This window comes from Sander lucioperca, chromosome 7 (assembly GCF_008315115.2).
Source record: "Sander lucioperca isolate FBNREF2018 chromosome 7, SLUC_FBN_1.2, whole genome shotgun sequence".
In the NCBI taxonomy this organism is placed as follows: domain Eukaryota; kingdom Metazoa; phylum Chordata; class Actinopteri; order Perciformes; family Percidae; genus Sander; species Sander lucioperca.
In genome coordinates this window covers 8363102-8384098 of record NC_050179.1, presented here as the reverse complement: position 1 = coordinate 8384098, position 20997 = coordinate 8363102, and the positions used below count along the sequence as shown (strand labels likewise).

At 40.8% G+C, this 20997-nt stretch overlaps 1 protein-coding gene across 3 annotated transcripts in view; it reads right to left on the bottom strand.

Annotated features, from left to right (window-relative positions):
* The window catches only part of LOC116038592 (potassium voltage-gated channel subfamily D member 2-like), a 32968-nt gene extending 17208 nt beyond the window's left edge, over positions 1-15760 (bottom strand). The window contains exons 1-2 of one of the 3 annotated variants that reach the window (XM_031283106.2): positions 15324-15760; positions 13893-15130 (exon numbers count right to left, since the gene is read on the bottom strand). In XM_031283106.2, the coding sequence (XP_031138966.1) occupies positions 13893-15004 (1112 nt within the window). In that variant the 5' untranslated portion in view covers positions 15005-15130; positions 15324-15760. The remainder of the gene's footprint in view (positions 1-13892; positions 15131-15323) is intronic. The other 2 variants (XM_031283105.2, XM_031283107.2) reach the window with 2 other exon arrangements.
* Between the last annotated feature and the right edge of the window lie 5237 nt (positions 15761-20997).

Genomic DNA, 20997 nt, shown 5'->3' with positions numbered 1-20997 from the left:
TTGTCTCCCATCTCTCCCATTCATTCGCCCGCTTTCTAATTGGACTTCTCCATCTGTTGAGGTCTACAAATTGTCTTCTGGGGATGATAAAGCTAAAACATCCTATCAAACACACAAATACTTCAGGGACATACTTCTTGGAGTGCTGCCATACCAGGCACTGAAAGAGTAGTCTGTGTGGTGTGTGTGTGTGTGTGTGTGTGTGTGTATTTGCCTGTGTCCTGTGCCTGTAGCCTATAAACAGATGTCCAGCAGCATACAGCTTGGAGATAAGTAGATATATATGCTGAACCTTGATTTGAAGCTGGCAGGATTGGCTGCTTGGAAAATGAATCTACCAAACAGCAGATCTGTTGGTATTGAGTGACATACTTTAATAAGAATTATTTCACAAGATGACAAGGTTCCCAAAATAAAATGTCAGTAGTATCGACTATATGTCTCGTGCACATCTGATAAATGTTTCTCCTCTGCAGTCCCCAAAGACAATATTTTAAAATTTTAAAAATGGCAAGTTTTTGGATTCTCTTCCAATTCTTACTTGGAGTCGTTAATGATATGAGAAATTGTGTTCCCCACGCTTGTCTCTTTACATCCCATTGACTGGGAGTTGAATACTCAGGAGTGAGCAGTGGGACGTATGACAGTGTATTTATGGTGATGATTACAGCCCATTAACTTTGATGGATGCCATTTCATAGAAAAGACATTGGGAGGTGGAATGGCGGAGACGCAGTTTGTTTTCTCTCACCAGCACGTGTACACAAAAAGTTAACGGTAGCAAAGTCCATGCAAAATGGAATTTTGCATCTGAATGAGACTTCTTCACCTTTGGAGGTAATTGAATGTCACATTAGAGAAGCTGATCTGTCTACCAGGAAGCTCAGGCAGGATTCCCTCGTGACCAGAGGACAGCAAGGACCCGAGGATCAAACATCACCACACATGCTAACAGCATTTACATCATAGATGTACATAGTGTGTGTTTCCTTGCATGTGCAAGTAAATGAGACTAAGCTGGATCTGGAATTGACTGCAGTGCCTGGCTTTTTTAATGCTAACTGTCTGAGCTGCTTTCTTCTCTCTCAACTCGTTTGCTTGTCTTTGCCTTTCGACCCAAATGTGTGGCTTATAGTCATAATGAGACACACTCCATTTGTCTGTGGCCGTTATGTAAAGATAAAGCTATGCCAGAAATCTAACTCTTAAGCTCCGCCACAGGGATTACGCACAATTGGCTAAAGAGAAAAATACAAATAATAATCAACTGTTTACGGTTTTCCACTAATACCTTTAAAAAGAAGGGAAAATCCCCACATGGAAATGCAATCCTTAAGCAGTTGAGATACTCCTGTGTAGGACGGCTACAGACACAGGCAGGAAATCCTTTAGATGGGAGTCAAACCCACACTTCAATAACACCTCAGTGAACATATCAATCTACAGTAACCATCATCTATCCCATTCTAAATAAAGCTTTTTTGAAAAAAAATGTTGCCATTTTTAAGTCAATGAAATCCCACCATTACAGCATTAGAAGGCATTGACAGGATAAGGATTCATCATTTCAAGGCTTCAATATGCTTACCTGGTGTGACCTTGCTAGTTGGTAGCCTAACTTCCTCACTTGTAGTGTGTATTCACTACCTGCATATAGGCTTTAAAAGAAATACCTGAACCGAATACACAAATTATTTTGTTTTGGAACTTTTACATTCTCACAAGTATGGCTTGGGAGCATCTGGCCAGTACTGGAAGAAGTCTCAGGTTCTTTTCTTAAGTCAAAGTAGTAATACTTTAATAGAAAATACTCTGTACAAGTAAAAGTTAATTCAAAAGTTTGCTTCAGGGGTGACCTCTAGCTCACCCAGTAAGTGCATTCGCCCCATGTTGGCTGAGTCCTACAACGGCGCAGGGTTCAAAACTGACCTGCTGCCCTTTGCTGTGTGTTATCCCCCATCTCTCTCCCATTTTCATATCTATCTGCTTTCAAATAAATGCAATTTATTAAAAAAATAATTATTCATATTTCAGAATGTCCCCTTTCAATTTTTCATGCATTCATGTGTAAACAGTATTTTAACAATGTTGGTTAATGTGAGCCTAATTGTAACTATTGTATGTACTGCTGGGGTATTTTAATGTAGACTAGTGTATCATGTTTTATTTCTTGATCAAATGTTTTGTATGTAAAATCTAAATCTCAAAATAACTACAGCTGTCAAATAATTGTAGTGGAGTAAAAAGTCAAATATTTCCTTCTGAAATGTAGTGGGGTCAAAGTATAAAGCAACATAAATAATATAAATACTTCAAAATTGTACTTAAGTACAATTCTTGGGTAAATAGAGTATAATAATAAAATAATGTACTTTCCACCACAAGATCCTGCTGTGTGACAAAATGATAAAACTGGAAAGCTACAAAACAATGACAGCAAATTGTCCTGAACTGAGCATCTTTTAGCAGTGATATAATATGATCTGTGATAGCACACTCAAATGTGAAAGTCATCCAGTGTGATGGAAGAGCAAGACGTAGTAGGTCTTACCATTTTTAGACTTGTTGTACAGTTACCTTGACAGACTGTCACTACTACTAGTCTCTCTTTGCCAGACCATCCACACGCTGCGGAGTGGAGAAGGTTCTAGTCCACATAGCATCCTGGGATGGGAGAAAAACGTGCGAGAGAAAACTCAGATTGGACAGATAGTCTAGTTAGCTGTCTAAATTTACCCTATAGAGATCTGAGGACCATAGTCATCATAAATCCACCGTAGTTGAAGAAGCGGAAGGAAACGGACATACATGCATCTGGCGGTATTTCCTGTGGCACCGGAGCAATCCCGGAAGTGGAACATCAAGGATATAGACTACTACTACTACTACTGCTACTACTACTGACAGTCCAGCTCTGTGAGGCTGTACTCAGGCACAGGGATGCTTTGAGCTAAATGCAAGTATCAGCATTCTAACATGGTCACAATGTTAGATTGTTGATTTTAGCAGGTATAATGTTCACCATATTCACCATCTTAGTTTAGTGTGTTATCATCTAATATAAACATCTGCTAATTCGCACTAAATACAAAGTACAGGTATTTGGTCATAAACCAAAGAATTGGACAAATTAATATTTTGACCGTGATGCCACTTGATGAAACGTTAATGGAGTTCTTACAACTCATCCTGAGGGGAACATGAAGGTCTGTACAAACTTTCGAGGCAAGCCATCCAACAGTTCCAAAACTTCAAATGTCAACCTCATGGTGGCACTAGAGGAAAAGTCAGGGGATTACCAAATTCAGGCAGCGTCATCCTCTCTGAACCATAAATATCTGTACAAAATGTCATAGAAATCCATCCAATAGTTGTGGAGATATTTCAGTCTGGACCAAAGTGGTGGGCCAACCAGCCGACAGACAAACATTACCATTCATAGAACCATGCTGCTAGTGTGGCTAAAAAAAACAACTGCTGTCTGTTTATGCAGAAACCCTGAAAAATACTATGGTTTATCACCGTCATAGTAAATTACGCTGAAATACAGACAAAAGACAGACACTGATATGTGAAGTCTTCAACCTGCCTTGTGGCTGCTCTGAATTTACAGGTGGCGGGCACAATAAAAGCATCATCACCATTTCCCTTTGTGAAGATTTAATGCTCAATCCCTGTTGAGACTCTGGCAGTGAAGTGTTGATTTAATACTGTGGTAATTCTTTAAGACCATAGTTTGCGGTAATTCAGTTACATCATATGGTTGTGTGTGATTGACATTTTGAATACCTCCATAACAAGAACCAAAAGCTAAAAAAAGAGCACTTTTCACAAGCAGGTAGTTATTGCAGGGCTATTGTATTGGAATGCTTTATATTGTACAGGCTGTATTGTGTCCACCACCAATATACAGTAGCATATGATAGTAACTGTAATAATAGCAACTGATAGTTGTAATGATGATTGATAGCAGAATAATAACAGATATATATATATATATATATATATATATATATATATATATATATATATATCTACAAAGTCTATTGCACTTCATTGATCTATTGAGTGCCAATTTTAATTAAAGGGGCACTCCACCAACTTTACACATGAAGATTAGTTTCCTCATGATGAGGAGTACTCAGCTTGTAAAAAAAACATTAGCAGAAATGGTCAGCTGAACGTGTCTGAAGGTCTGAACTTGACGTAACATAATAGCACTATATGATCGCCAATTAATATGTCATGAATCCATCTGAGACCGCATGAAGACAGGTAAAGAAGAGGAAAATATCAAGAAAGGCTGATACACCTGTACATAAGAAATTACTTTGAGGTGAAAGAGAATAATATAGCCCTGGAGCACATGCCCTGTTTAGTTTCTGTTTGACCAAATGGCCTACATTAAGTGATATATTTAGCTATTTATAGAAGCTGGGGCAGACAGGAAACAGCTGCCATGCGTCAGGGTGACAGGCTGACATCCCTCATCTCAACAGGACCTCCCTGCCAGGCAGGCAGGAGGAAGCTCTTTATACCTCAACTGAAATGGGACATAGCCTCTTATCATTCAGACTGCATACAGAAACTAATATTCTATGGAGCCTGTGGCAAAGACTCAACATTGAAACTGGGTTAACAGTGGCATGTATGGGCAGCTCGACTTGAAGCCACACTTGTGTGCTTTACAGAGATCTGTATTCTGCCTTACAGTGAATGCTATGGATTTCATTCAAGTGGGATCAGTATTGATCATAAGGAGCTTTTATTGTAGTATCCTGGCGCTGTAAACTGGCACAAGATGCCTCAGCTCTGACAAAAATGAGACAATTCATCAGTGAAACCAAGCTTTAAGCTGACAAACAGGCTGAATCAATATTCATGACTTTGCTGTGAAGCTGTTCACGTTGACATATTATGAATGGGCTGTAAACCAAATTTCAATTAATGTGTTCACATCAAAGTTTCACTGCTCTCTCTGAAACTGATGGCAAGCTATGCCTTCTGTTTGTCTTTGGTGCATGAAAGTCTATATTGATTTCAACGCTCTTACAGGATACAAGAGAGTAACTGGTGTTAACATTACACACTATCATACAATGAAAGTGTGTCACAGTGAATGAAATGTATGCTACACATTTAAGTGTACAGACTTTAAAACTAAGGTAACTGACAAGGTAAAGGATTTCTCTCATTTCACCCAGTTTATGTTTTGCTGAGAGGTTTTAAAAACAGCACAACTTTCATTTTAAAGCATTATCTAGTGATATCACTCTTCAGATGAGGTGTCAGACCAGCAGAAGTTACATCACTCTTTGAATTCTTTTTAGTTCCCACAGCACACTGACGATTTCTGTTAGCTACAATCTCTGAATCTCTGCTGATCACAGATGTTGGCTTGTTGGCTGAGGGGCGTTTTTGATAAAGAGACAAATGTCAGGGGGAGGGATACTCACAGTCTGGCATTATAAAAGCTGGCACCGTTTCAAGATGTTGTGTTTTGCTATGCTGTCCCATGCGCCTGAGAGAAAAAATCAGTGCAAAGTGCAATTCACCCCTCCCAAACTCCTCACATTGACGGTTTGGACTATCATCACTTTCCTCATAACTTTTGTTCCCACATCTGTACTGCATAAACGGATTTCGAGTTCAGGAAGGGGGCAAAGGCTGGATTGAGTCTGGGAAATGCAGCATTATGAATGCTGGGTCAATGTTTACCATAGTGACAGTGGCATCTAAAAATAAAAGAACAACTGTTTCTCCCTCAACCAGCATTCATAACATTCCAATGCGGGGAGTAGCATAATGTTCAGACAGGCATAGCGGACATTAAAATGTCTGCCTGTTCTTTGTATGCCGATTAGCTCAAGTGTAACACAGAAGTAACAAATGCAAGGCCAGTGACTTGCATATGTTAAACTCTACAAGTTGTTTTTTTTCTAATGCTAATGTGACCGTGTGGGAATTATTCATATCAATTCATTCCTCTGTTGTTTCAACACCATGTTGAGTTGATAATTAGTTGTCTGACCTTACAGGGAAACCCTAAACCTTGAAAATGTAAACAGGTATGTGTGACTACAGTGAAAATGTTGTATTGAAAGTGAGGCCTGACTAAAATGAAAGACATGAGATGACACAATAGAATAAAGAATAACCTTCACATTAATAAGAGGGAGAGCACTCAATCCCAATTTGACAATGCTCTGATAATGGTTTGGATAGGTTTATAGAAACATTGTGGTTTGGGTTAAAACAACTACTTATTTAAGATTAGGAAACAAACGTGGTCATGGTTAAAAAAGAATGTGTTGACCCATTAATCCATCCCAACCTCCTCCCTATGTGAATTTTGTCAGCCTATGATAGTCATCTGACTTCCTCTGTTTCTCCTGTCATAATTACTATGGGTGCCAGAGGGTTTTGTCACTCGAACGTAAATGTATATTGTTTTGGGGCACTTGCTGAAACGACTAATGCTAGGAAGCTAAAGCAAGCATGTGGTTAGCTTAGCTTAGCATAAAGACTGGAAACAAGGGAAACAGCTAACCTGGCTCTGTCCAAAGGTCACAAATTCTGCCTACTAGCACCTCTAAAGCTGACTAATGTTTGTTAATCTATACAAAAACTGTAAAAATGTACGAAAGGTTAAAACGATTTCTTGACCGGACGCAGTGACTAATAGGACGCCAGGAAACGAAACACAAGCAAATGAAAAAAAAACTAAAACAGACACTGCAAACAAATAGACACAATCAAATCAAGAAACTCATTCACTAACTTGACACATAATTTATATAAAGAAAAGTGCCGCAAATGAAAAAAAAACAATTACCCCACAATTACCCCTTGTTAGTCTGCCATCATCTAGGGGCAGAGGGGTTGTTTAGTTGAATATGTTAGTCTAGCCTGCCTGACTCATTGATCCTTTATCAAGTTTGACCCCGACCATGGCCCTGAAATATCAGTATTCTAAATGTGTATTGAGAAATCCATGGCGTTGTTCGTGGTGCTGAAATAGCAGACAGATTTGTAATTGCGACTTTTTCTCTGAGTCCCTTCTGCCAAATTCATCTTAGATTTATAATATTCTTTAAACTATATAGCTAGAGGGGTGGTATTAAAAAAATACAGAACCCAAAGAGTCGTTCATGGGGCGGTTCGCATGTAGGGGGTAAACGAAACGAACCTGGTCACCCCTGTTAAAAATTAACAAATCACCTACTGATGCAAGGTGTTTAGCATATTTCTCCAATAATATTTGAATCATGATATTGCAGTATTTAAACTAAAATAAATATAATTCTTGTGTTTGTCAGTTTTTAGTTATTTGGAAAGACATCACCTTTGTTGTGTTTCTGCAATTGCAATGTGCATTTCTGTATGTTGTGTATGTATTGTAGAGTGGTAAAGATATTTTGAGGCATTGTGCTGTAGGGGTGGGTGCATCGATACCTAAAGGATTGAGAATACCGACAGTCTTACTCTGGGTATCAATACTTGAATACATAGTATCAATACATAAATAAGATTGATACAAAAAGAAAACTGAATAAACACTCTTATTAATGCATAGACTCTTTGATTCTCTGCTGTTGTTGTGTGCATGCACATGGTGAACAGTTCGTTAGCTTATAGAATTCACACAGCACACGTTTTTATTTACCATTAAAAACTGATGGAAATATATTCAGAAGTAGCTTATATATATATATATATATATATATATATATATATATATATATATATATATATATATATATATATATATATATATTTACGATATGATGATAATGTTCACCTCATAAATCATGACACGTGGTCCTCCCCTACATGAAATTACATTACCACCTTTAATAATGAAAGGTCTCAGATTTCGATATCAGTGATTCTGGCCCTGGTATTACTTGGTATTTGATTGAAACCAAATTTTGTGGTGTCACCCACTGTGTATCTCTCAGTCACCATAGCATAGCCTCTGTAGACAATTAAAAAAGTATGCACCTGTGTCAATGGAGACTAATAATAATAATAATAATAATAATAATACATGTTTAGAATAACGAACTCAGCATATAGTCTGACAGTAATTTTTTTACATTTATTGTGATCCTGACATGACAATTGTATGGATCTAATGCTAAGCACAGTGTTATCCACTTAGAATACTGTTGTACATTTCAACAAAGTGATGAGGAGGCATTATGTGTGGCTGCATACCAATCTCCATGCCCGGACAAGCCATTTTCATCTGTATGTAAATGCTGAGTATGTAAATAAGGCAAGCAGCACCAGAGGAGAAGATAGCTGTTGGGCTTGGGTTTATCATTTGCACACCATTTGATCCACTGATCTCATGGCGTACACTTTACATTCAGTATCTTTTACAACATATCAACTTTCAAGATAGGACACAGTCACATAATAGGCAATTTTTCCCCATTTCATTCATTCTCTCAAGCTGGGTCAGGGTTTCTGGGCTGTTAGATTGGATGGAAGTGGAACCAGGCAGAGAGAATACTTTCTAACAACAATGAAATCGAGGTAATGTGTTTTCTCACATATCTCCTTATTTCCTAATGCAGTAATGCTGCATTCATTCGGAGTAACTTTAATCTTGTTCTGGAAAACTCCATTAATCTTTGACGTTGCTTGCAATACAAAGAAGAAGGTGAAAATACTGAGTAGTGGAAAAAACACTGATAATATATTTTATGTCCTCACACTACGTTACCCTGACCCAAGTGCAGAACATGCCAGTCTATTTCCCTGATTAATGCAGCACATTCAAAGTGAATTATTGAAAACCCCCCCGCATGGAATGAGTGTTATTGGTGCTGCCTCGAAGACGGGTTGTGAAAGAAATCAAATCAAATGGAGGGACAGGCATTTTGTCCTTGCCATATAGATTATTTATCAATCTGACCATCCGCAGTGACGCATGCCTGCTTTTAGAGTCAGTTCACACACACAGTATCCTCACATCAACCTGGCCATAATCTGTTTTTCAGTTCAGGGTTGACTGACCACAAATACATTTTCTTTTTGACATTGTATTATTCAATAAAAAAATATATGTACTACCATTAAAATGTTATTTAAGGTGCAAATGAAAGTCTTTGAAGTTTCTACCTATTATTAATATGATGTAATAAATCTGTAATATATGAATGCCTATAAAATGTTAATCAATCATTCAACTCACACCTCCACAACACCCTTTTAAATCTCTAGCTGCCAGTATGAAACTGTTTCAGTGTGACGAAAACAAAGAGAATAAAGAAGATGCAGGGGCTTGCATATTTTCAATTTACCAGAAAGAAAGAGCATATCTGTTTGTTTTTTCACAGATTCTGTCTTTCACAATGATCGTAATCTCCTCTGAGGAAGGCTGCCTGTTCCCGCCCTCACTTTTACTCTTTCATTTCGCAATCATTTGCATGGGCAGAAAATAGCTTGCACAGAACACATTTCAGTGCCAGGTTCCCCTCATTAAGTCACCTGTCACTTCAGGACCATTATACCAGCCTCATATTAGCATCACCTCTCCTCCCCAATAAAGCACCTGGAGAGGCACTCTGAGCCTGCAGGCTAATGGCAGCCTACACATCTCACATCAGCCACTTCTGCTTTACACAGTAATTCATCACATTGCTCATAATGGATTGCTGATTTTCATAATGTGCATAACATACACAATGCCAAGTGGTGTAATGTATTCTACTGAACACAAAAATTACACCCATTGCAGTACATAATCAAACGCACCAAATGTTCTCGCTGACTGTCGTGCTCAGAAGAAAAAAACAGAGTGAAAATCTGCTGCATTGGCTGCAAGGGGCATGAAAACTTATCCAACAACACAAGTACTATATCATCAAGAATGCATTCGTTATCTCATGGGTACAGAAACAGTAAAAGGCCCTCCAGATTGTTCTTGCACATTTCCATTACATTTGACGTGTAGTAAAGGGGTTGAACTTCAAAAAGATTTGCTCTGCACTATATCGAAGCATGAAGTTAATGCTTTGCATTGAAGGCTTTGATTGAAATGGGGTTGAGGTGTCAAAACTGGAAAGCAAGATAATGGTTATACTTCTGGTGGTTTATAGGCCGACAGTGACCCTCATGTCTGTTAACCTCATCTCCTCTGTCTTATAAATCCTATCCTGAGAGGTTTATAGGTCTCACTTGTCAGGCCTTTCCAGTCGTATTTGGTGGGTGGAGCTGTAGCACAGACAAACGACATGGTGATAAATTCTGCATCTGTTGAGTGACTACAATGTACAGCCGTTTTTGTTGCACCACAGGACAATGCACATAGTAAATGTCATGACAAGCCAGTAATTTGAATTCTTCTCAGAATTAGGAGTGGCTGAAAGAAGGATATTGATATGAGGATTGGGAGAAAAGTCTGTGTGTTTGAAAAATAAATGTTTGTGTTGAATGCTAACGTCTATTATATCTATCAAAGGTAATGTCTGTTTGTGTCCAGAGGAACGTGTGTGCCTCTGTGCCACACTAAACTCTGTCCTCCCCACTCCTCTTCCCTTGTGGGTTGCGCTTGACTTCCACCGTTTTCACAGCTGCTCTCAGCAGTGCACTCCATTACACCTTAAATCACTTAAAAGATCTGAAGCAACAAAAAAAATCCTCTGCAGTTAATTTACCCTGACTGTGTGGATCATCCAGAGAAAACAAGAGCAAGAAAACACTGCAACACCTGATTCCAGCCTGACAAATTGGAATGCTATCTTTATATTGAAATCTATCACTGCCTTAAATGGACAGAATTAAATCAAGTCACAAAATTATACTCTCAGACATTAGTGCAGTTTTCAGAGATATTGCAAAACGCAATACCACGGATAAAAATCTCATATTTTACACCCAGTCACACAATTCTTGAAGATCTTGGCAGGAGCATTCTGACAGAGACAGATTCTTCTTTGTTAGGTTTCCGAAAGCAGCCACAGAGATTAGGCTCAATAAATAAAAAGGGATAAGTGGGTCTTGTCCTGTGTTTGGTGGCACAGAGCAGTAGACACACAGAGGCGTGACACGCAGCTGCACAGTGCTATTGATTCTCCGCTGGTCTCCAGGCACCCTTCCTTTTCATTCAGGCTGCCTGCCAAGTGCCTCTGAACAGGAGCCCCTGCTCTCCCAATGTCTGCACGTCTGCTTAAGCACAATCAATGGACCATCAGCTGGGAAGAGAACACATGCCACTGTCTTTACTTCCACAGGGTGTGAGTCAGGGAAATTGAAAATATATGTAGTGGAAAGGCATCATGATACCATGCAGGCATAAAGCATCATTGACTATCAGAATGAAATCAAATGCCTCAAATGGAGGTTACAGCCAGCAGCACCCCCGCTAGTCTTTAAAGAGCTTATTTGCGTCCGAATGAAAATACTACCCCATTCATTTCTGACTTAAGTAACTATTTGTTAGACATGGATACATTTTTATGTATGCTAAGATCTGAAACAAACCATAAGAATACCTCATTTCCCCTGATCAGACAAGCATTTGAAGGTTACTGGAGGAGAGTACAACAGATATTTCCCTCACTTCAGTGTGTTCAGCAGACAATGACAACCACAATTCAGCTCTACTGTAGGGTTGTATGTTTTTTTGAAAGCACAACTCAAGACAATGAAAAATCATGAGGAGCCGACTTTGTCTTTCAGTGATGGGTATTCAGCCTCTCCATCGGTGGTCCACTATGCAGCATTCTGCACCACTGCAAGGCTTCAGTTCAGGTTGCAAATCTGTCAGCCTGGCTGTCATGATTCACAATGGAGTGACGGAAACGTCCCCATTACCAAGGACATTTCAGTTTTGTTCTCCCACGACAGAACATCTTTTTCAAATCCATCTTAAGCAACACAAAGAGGATTACCAGCTCCCCAAAGATAAATAATGTACACTCTTACACAACTCATCTGCGCTTTGAATCTGAATGGAAAGCATGACCATTGCAGCATTACGTTTGAGCTGGCAGCTTCAATCACCGGATCGTGCATATCACTGATTATGCACTCATTGGTCATTTCGAGGGTGAGTGGTAGTTTGACTGGTATTGAGTGAGTGCACGGGGAAGCTTTGTATGCCATTAAGAAGACAGGAAATCCACTAACTCAGTGTCACCAGCTGCATGAGGGTTGATAGAGAGAGGTTGGCGTAGTGACAATAAACAATAACTATTATTATTACAATAATATTAAGAAGAAGATATGTTGCCTGCAGAGCTGAAGGGTAACCAGGTGTCTGCACCAATGCAAATATGAGGATCAGGGAGGATCCATATCAAACACATAAAAAAATCAAGAATATAATTCAGTTTGTTTGTATGAAGCATGAACATTCCTGTATCAGTTAAACCAAAAATAATACAGAAAAGTGTGCATCTAAACTTTATATTCACATAATTATGCCTGACACGTCTCAAGCACATACACAAGTACACACAGCCAGTGGCAATTTGTTTTGCAATGTTTGATCTGTGATGTTATGACTTTGAAATTAAAAGAGAACATTATTTCAACAGGACCTCATTTCTGTGTCATCAGTGAAGAGCAGCGCGTGAGGGCTAACATTGGCTGAGTGGCTGTTCAATCTCATACGTGCAGCAGCGAGTAAAGAAGCAACCAGGATATTTTTACATACAAATTAGAAACAGTCCGATTATTATTTCCCACTGTATAACTCAATAATAGTGCTTCAGGCAGTCAAACGCCACATTCACTTTATTCATTTGAGCCGATAAAAACCAAATGGCAGCCAGTCGGCTCATTGACAACTATTTTTCAGCACCTTGGAGAGTGCACTGCTCCAGAATGTGAGTGAATAATGAAATAATAATAATAATAATAATAATAATAATAATAATAATAATAATAATAATAACCCACGCGAGCATCTCAGCAGTTGAGTGCGTTCATCAATACAAATTAATTTGATGTAATCGTTTTAACCACTTTTAATTATTTTATGCTACATCAGCACATAGTACAGCTGACGTTGTTCATGAGCATGAAATTAGCATTCAAATATTTACTATACCTCGTTAAAGGGAGAGAGAGAGGGAGAAGAATGAGAGGCAGAGAGGAGGAGGGTGTGTGTGTTTGTGTGTGTGTGTGTGTGTGTGTGTGTGTGTGTGTGTGTGTGTGTGTGTGTGTGTGTGTGTGTGTGTGTGTGTGTGTGCAGTCTATACATCTTGTAAACTACTGCCTTTAATTCAATCACTGCACATGTGTGGCCTGTAATGCGGTATGCAGGATCTTGGCCAGTTAGGAGCTTTTTTTGGTCTCATGAGCTCTCATGTAACATGGAAATAAAAAATAAAAAGACCCCTCCGCTGTCTGTTTATTGACCACAGTGTTTGTGTTCACTGCAGTAACCTTTCCAAAAGAGCCCGTCCAATAATGAACCTTGAAAACAGACAATGACAAGGCCTAACCTTCGGATAAGGGCTGCTTGTGAGGTGCAGGCTCATTGATAGGCAGTGAATGGAGCACAGAAGCCTCTATAAAACAGACCACTCCTGCAATCATATTGGCTGAGCCGCGCTCGAGGCCGTTAATATGCCCACTAGATGCACACCTGTGGCCGCACGAGAATTAGTTCAAATAATGGCCGAAAATGTTTGATAATTAGGCTGTACGCTAATTTACTACTGCTCAAGAATTAGAAAAATGTATTTTGAAATGAAATGAAATTGTGGATTAATACATGGTATTACTTTAATTAAACAATTGACGACCTGTTTTGTACCGTGTTTTCATAAATATGGGTGTTTCATAGAGGCAATAAGCTGTTTGATGCGGTGATAAATGGTGAGTTAAAAAAAGCTTATTTTATGGACTTACAATATGCAGCCACCTACCCCAGTGTTGTCATGGTGACAATGGTGTACCAAAACGCTGCGGGGATACTGGTGAACTTGCTGGCTGTGGACCCCTTTTCTGCATAAAACATGACCGTTGCAAAAATAATGATGGCCATGGTGAGGGAGAATAGTAGGAAGCCCAGCTCGGAAGCGCAACTCTTCAAGGTGTAGCCCAGGATGCGCAGCCCCGCGGAGTGCCGGGAGAACTTGAAAATCCGAAAGACCCGGAAGACTCTCAGTGTAACGAAAGCACCGCTCACCTGGTCATTATCAGTCATGACCAGGCCAATGTAGTAAGGCATGATGGCGACCACGTCAATGACGCTCATCACACTCTTCATGAACTTGTACCGACTGGGAGCTGCTATTAGACGGAGGAGATACTCAACCGTGAATATCATGACGCACGCAGTGTCTAAACAAAAGAAGGCCAGTGCGTAACGGTCGCCACAGGACATCTCCTTTGACCTGTTGGGCAAAACCCCACACGGAACCGTCTCCACCACATTGGCCATCACTGATATGGCAATGAAGAAGCCTGTGACATAGTAGAAGACCAGTGCTAAGGTGCTGGTGTGAGGGTTTTCAAAAGCCCGCCACAGGAACTCCCGGTACGTGAGGTTCACCGGCGGTGCGTCATTGCTCATGTCCATCTCCTCGTCGTCTTGAAGCCTCTCTGCATTTTCGCGCCTCCGGTCCTTGTACTCCTCATAACAGCAGTCACCAATGATTTCGGGGATTATACCAAAGAAAGCGAGCTCCTCGTCGTACGCTGCTATGCATTCCTGGCGCGGATAGTGTAGTTTCCCTGTGCGGAAAAAATTGAGGATATGTCTAAAGATGTCAGGGTCACGGTCGAAGAAGTACTCGTTTGTCTCTTCGTGGAAAAAGAAGTCTCTCTCCGTGCTCCCCAGCAAAGTGTCCGGGTACCTCTCTAAAGTAGTTCGCCACGTCTGAAACTTGGTCCCACTCACGTTGAGGATGATGAGCCCGTCCTTGCCTTTCGTCTTTTCTTGCGGAGGGATGGGCATCGGGGTGCTCGCCACGGGCATCCATCCTATGGCCGCCGCTCGGGCGAATGGGAGCCATGCCGCTACACCTGCTGCCATGCTGGCCTATAGTGTTTAATACAACCCTGCTCCGGTTATTACAGTGCTATGGTTCAGAGATGAATTGCATCTGCAGGAAGAACAGCAGATAGAGACACTGGTGGTTAGGCTTCGGAAGCTCCAAGGCTAAACAAAATGTGAAGAAAACACACAAACCCATTTACTTATACTGCCACTGCGCTTAGCACTGTTGAGTATCACTCTCAAGCCTTTTCCTCATTGTAACTGTTCAGTTATGGAATTGCGGCAGAATATGAATTGGATTTCGAAAACGTCACCCATCAATAAGCAGGACTGAAAGTAAAAGAAAACCACCCACCTTAGGAAAGGCTGCTATTTAAACTGCATCCACGGTGAGTTTAATAAAATACCTATCCTCGGAAGAGAATACTGCAGCCAGACGATAGAGGAAAAACAGTAGAATAACGTCGCATCAACAAGTTAAACAATTCGAGCAGCAGTTTCTCTGCAAAGTGGTCAGTCGTCCAAGTGCGATCTTTTTTCTCTCTTCTTTCCATCCGCAAGGCAACGGTGCTCAGTTGCGTGCGTTTTTCCTCGCGTTGCAGCTACTCCTCAATAAACTCCTGTTCCTCTCGTCGACTGCAAGACCACCCTCCCCCTCCTCATCACCGAGCCCCGACTGTGGAGAGAAGAGAGAAAATCATATGCAGAGAGAGGAGTGGTCCTATCTGCACCCAGAAATTCCTCTGCTGCTTCACTGTGGGGAGACTAATCAATGCGTAATGGTAGTCAAAGTAGGCGGCATCTCCAGAACCTCAAGTTAACGCTTATGTTTGTGTTTCCTCTCGCTGCACACCGTGAACCCTCACAATTCGACTTACCCCAAATGTATGTCACTGTATATGATACAAATCATGAAATAAATAAGGTGTCTTATTTTCTGTGGAGGTCGTATTGGATGTGGGATTTCTCTGGCCTCATTAATGCACACAATCCTTTGAAGTTTTCCTCCTTTTTTCTTTCGAAAATCCATAATACAGAGAACAAAAAATAAGTCTAAGTTTGGGGAGTTAAGAGTTATATGTTTGCTTTGCTGTTTAAACTCTTACAGGATGCCATGCACGTGGTTGCTTGGCTATATGTATTTTAATTTCAATATTTGGGCTTAAATACGGATTTCAGACCTGTAACAAATCGTGATGAATATTGTTTCTTGGATTGCCTCGTTCTGTGATGCTGCACAACGGAGTTACACAGCTTGAAAGGTCAACATAATCGAGCACTGACATTTTCCAAAATAACCATAATCAATGAAATGTCTCTTTTGTTCTATAACACAACACATCTTGGGATTTGAGACAGATGCGTACACTGTGAAGCATGTGTTGCTGCGGGGACCGAATTTGGCTTCAGATCTATGTATTAGGACATGCAGAGCACGTTCCCACTGAGCCTTTTTCGGTCCCGTTTTAACCAGTTATATTTTCAGCACCACGGACAGCACCAAAGCTTTCAACATCTTGGCATACATCACTTTCCTAAGCCCCTGTGTGCGTGCAGGTTACAGTTTTCTGGTATCTTTTAAACTGTAGTCACTTAGCTGTAGATTTTCTCCAGCTTCAGCTGAGCACAACATGGGTCATGGTTAAGTACACACAGCTGCTGAGCTTCTAGAAAATGGACGTTCTCTTTGACTATTGACACAGTATCCAATCCTAACAGAAATTAGATGTAGATTCATTCTCTTAAAAACAAATACCACAGCTGTTGCTCTTATTCAAAGTACTGTAATTTGTAACGAGAGAAGGAAGTGGCCCAGTGTCTTGTTCAAGGACAGTTTGACACTATAAGTGGTTGCTGATGGACACATTAAACGTTGTAAGAGTCAGACCTGTGGCCTTTCGTTGTGCAGATCTTCAGCCAGTGCATTACATTCACACCCAGCCTCTGGCCCCCTCTGGCACAATGCTGAGTTTTTGTAGGATGAATGCACAGGACTGTCAGAAGTCCCATTAGTGTATGCTGAGCATGTCAGAGCACACCCAGTGTTCAGTTTGAGTAGTCAGGCCCAGGGGCTATGTATTCATCAGGGCATTTAAATATTCCAGCGGTTGCCAAATGGCACCAAACACAGGCGTCCCAGCTGAGTTGGATGCCAGACTAGTTGCAAGCTTGTCAGAGCACAGATAGCCACAGTGTTTTGATTTAAAAGGTAGTCAAAGTGGTTATTGAACATTTACATATCCTGTAATGTAAAAAGCAATTTGTTAAAAACGTTCTGAATTTCAGATTTTTCTACAAAACATGGTAATATTTGCTTTAGAAAATTAGTGTGGGTGTGTGACAAAGAAAACATACATGGTATTTTTTTTTTTATCTTTCGTTCTGCATCCATTTGGCTTCGGTTTGTAAATTCTAAACTATCTGAAATTTTAATTCTACATTATTATTTGATCTTTCTACAAGTAAAAACAACAGTTCTATCTTGTTTTTCTCATAGTACATTGACAGATACATTATATAGGACTAGTCATTTTATACGGTTGTGGTCTGAGGTGTAGTGGGATGGTCAGAATGACTCCATTCAAGGTGCTGACATACTTCATGAACATGCCGCTCCATTCCAAGAAGTTCCAAGGTCATTTCAGATGATTGGTGTTGACACAGAGCTGTGTAGATGATTTAATTACATCGTCTGTGTGTTTATGGATTTACTCTTTGGATCTAGTAATTAGCATGTGTCCTCAACAAGGTTGAACAACTCATCTGGCATTTTTGTGGTATTTTGTGTGGACATCAGTTCAAAGATGGAAACTGCTGATCTGGATGTAGATACGATAAATGCATACATCTCAACAAGCATGCAGACATGGTTTTCAGTGTTCCAGTAATAATAATACATAACCAGGCTCTTGATCTGTACAGACAGATAGCGCCTGTCAACATTTTGAACTTGTAGCACTGAAGTAACGCTGAAGCCTTTGGGATTAGGTTGTGTAACAGGATACATTTTGCAAACAGGTCCTTAAGTGTGCTTAGTGTTGTAACTCACAGGCAAGCATTCAAAACAGCACACACAGACGCTATGATAAACCTTTAGACTTTCATGCAGGCTCTCACAACACACAGACATATTTTTTGCATTTGATCCATTGGCAGTAACAGTCTGTCCACTGTAGTACACTGGTGCAGCCCACACTGCCGCCTGTTTTCTGTATTCTATATTTAGTCTGGTCCAGCTCACTGATTGAGATGATTAAACAGATGAGTCCCCTTCACTGGAGACATGCCAGGGATTGTTAAGGTAGAAGTGAAGGGGCAGCCGCCATTTGATTCGGGTCAAGAAAAAGAAACTCAAAACATTTGAAACTATTGAATTGATTTTGTAAGTTTAAGGCAGAAATAACAGCAGAATGAATCATCTGTAGTACAAATATTTGCTTCAATGCCTACAATGCCTTTAAAGACAATCATATAGGCCAATGCTCTGCACTGTGTTGGTAGTAGGACATAGGTCTGGTTTAACCTCATAATAAACTTCATTTTTATGGAGCATTTCAACGAGATGCAAAGTTCATGACAAGCGATAAAAGGGTAATAAATAAAAAGCCAATAGGATGAGCAATAAAAATCCCAGAAAGGCAGAAAAAGGTTAGAGATGAATAAAACAGGCAAATTACACACAGTACCCTATTTCAGGCCTGCGAACACCCAGGCATGTTTTATGATATGCTGCTAATGAAGTCATGAATCGTCCTAGTGACCTCTGGGCACAATGACATGCTGATACCCTCAGGTGAACAGCCCACAGCCACACAGCCCATCTCCCACCATGTCATCTTCCTCAGCTGCCTCTGCCTTTCCTCCACCCTAATGAGTTATTGACCCCTGTGGATGTGTAAAATAGACTAGGTCTTCTTGGTTCTTTATTGCACATAGCAGCTGGTGTGTTTGTGTGTCTGCATCTCTGAGTCTGTGTGTGTGTGTGTGTGTGTGTGTGTGTGTGTGTGTGTGTGTGTGTGTGTGTGTGTGTGTGTGTGTGATTGTGTATACATAAGCATGCATTCCTGTGTGAAGCTATTTAAAATGTGCTTTGATGTGTGTGTGTGTGTGTGTGTGTGTGTGTGTGTGTGTGTGTGTGTGTGTGTGTGTGTGTGTGTGTGTGTGTGTGTGTGTGTGTGTGTGTGTGTAAATCTGTAATTTAACAACTGCTAATTGTCAGAAAGCTTCAAATGGGCCATATGGGTGCGGTTCATAGCACTTGTAATGTTACCTGTGTTTTGTTTTTTTTTTAGCATTAAAAGCATATTCATTAATATAACTCAGAGATAAGCCAAATGTTTAAGCCTGTGTTACTAGCACCATTACAGGCTGGCAAAAACACAAAAGTGTTGTTTAAATATGGTCCTACTCATTAAATCATTCTATCATTTATATACAGTACATCCTGGATGGAAAACAATGAGATGGGGACAAGTGTTCCACCCACTAGTGCCTTTTTAATTATTTTTCACCTAGCTCGTTCACACTGTGTCTATAGGGAAAGTAGCTCTTGTCATCTGGTGAAGAGGTGTAGAAGGGATTAGAACAGAAAGGGAGGTGTCTGTCACTGTGAGTGCTTGTGCCTATAGCTAAAGCACATACACTGCAGCATCTGTCTGGGGCTTTGAGAACCCCTCAAGAACAGTACATCAGTGAATGATCAGCCATGAGTTTCTTAACTCTGCACACGGGCACATCGGCTGAAAAATGTAAAGTGCAGCCATGAAACTAAACTGAACCAAACTTTTCCTCACCTTGCCTTGTCAGTTAAACCTTGTAGTATTTATTTTGGCCTTGTAGCAGTACAGAAAAATACAGATGTAAGTTTATCTCATGGTGTGTAATTAAAAACCAAAGACAGCATGGCGCCCAACTGGCAAACCCTTATTGAAATAGTAATTACAAGGACATTGTATTGTTTACCGGCCTCATCTGTTAAAAACAATCCCCATGTACTGCAGAATCAGAATCAGAATCAGAATCAGAAAGGGCTTTATTGCCAAGTACGTTGCACATACGAGGAATTTGTCATGGTGTTGTTGGAGCATGTCACACATACAAATATAAGAAGGATAAAAAGAATATAAACAATATAAGTATAAACATATACACACAGTATGTATTAATAACGATAAAGTATTTACAGTGGGGTGTGGAGAGAGTCAGGATGCATTCCGGGCCTTGTTAATAAGGCTAGTGGCGGAGGGGGAAAAACTGTTTATGTGGCGTGAGGTTTTGGTGCTGATGGACCTCATCCTCCTGCCAGAGGGGAGTGACTCAAAGAGCTTGTGTCCGGGGTGGGAGGGGTCAGCCACAATCTTTCCAGCACGCTTCAGAGTCCTGGTGGCGTATAGGTCCTGGAGCGGCGGCAGATTGCAGCCAATCACCTTCTCAGCTGACCGAATGACACGCTGCAGCCTGCCCTTGTCCTTGGCAGTGGCAGCAGCGTACCAGATGGTGATGGAGGATGTGAGGATGGACTCAATGATGGCTGTGTAGAAGTGCACCATCATTGTCTTTGGCAGGTTGAATTTCTTCAGCTGCCGCAGGAAGTACATCCTCTGTTGTGCTTTCTTCACGAGGGAGCTGATGTTCAGCTCCCACTTGAGGTCCTGGGAGATGGTAGTTCCCAGGAAGCGGAAAGACTCCACAGTGTCAATTGTGGAGCCACAGAGGGTGATGGGGGCAGGTGAGGCTGGGTTCTTTCTGAAGTCCACAACCATCTCCACTGTCTTTAGAGCGTTGAGCTCTAGGTTGTTTTGCTTGCACCAGGTCACCAGGTGGTCAGCCTCCCACCTGTAGGCGGACTCGTCTCCATCAGAGATGAGTCCGATGAGGGAGGTGTCGTCCGCAAACTTCAGAAGCTTGACGGACTGGTGACTGGAGGTGCAGCTGTTGGTGTACAGGGAGAAGAGCAGAGGAGAAAGAACGCAGCCCTGGGGGGGTCCAGTGCTGGTGGTCTGTGAGTCGGAGACGTGTTTCCCCAGCTT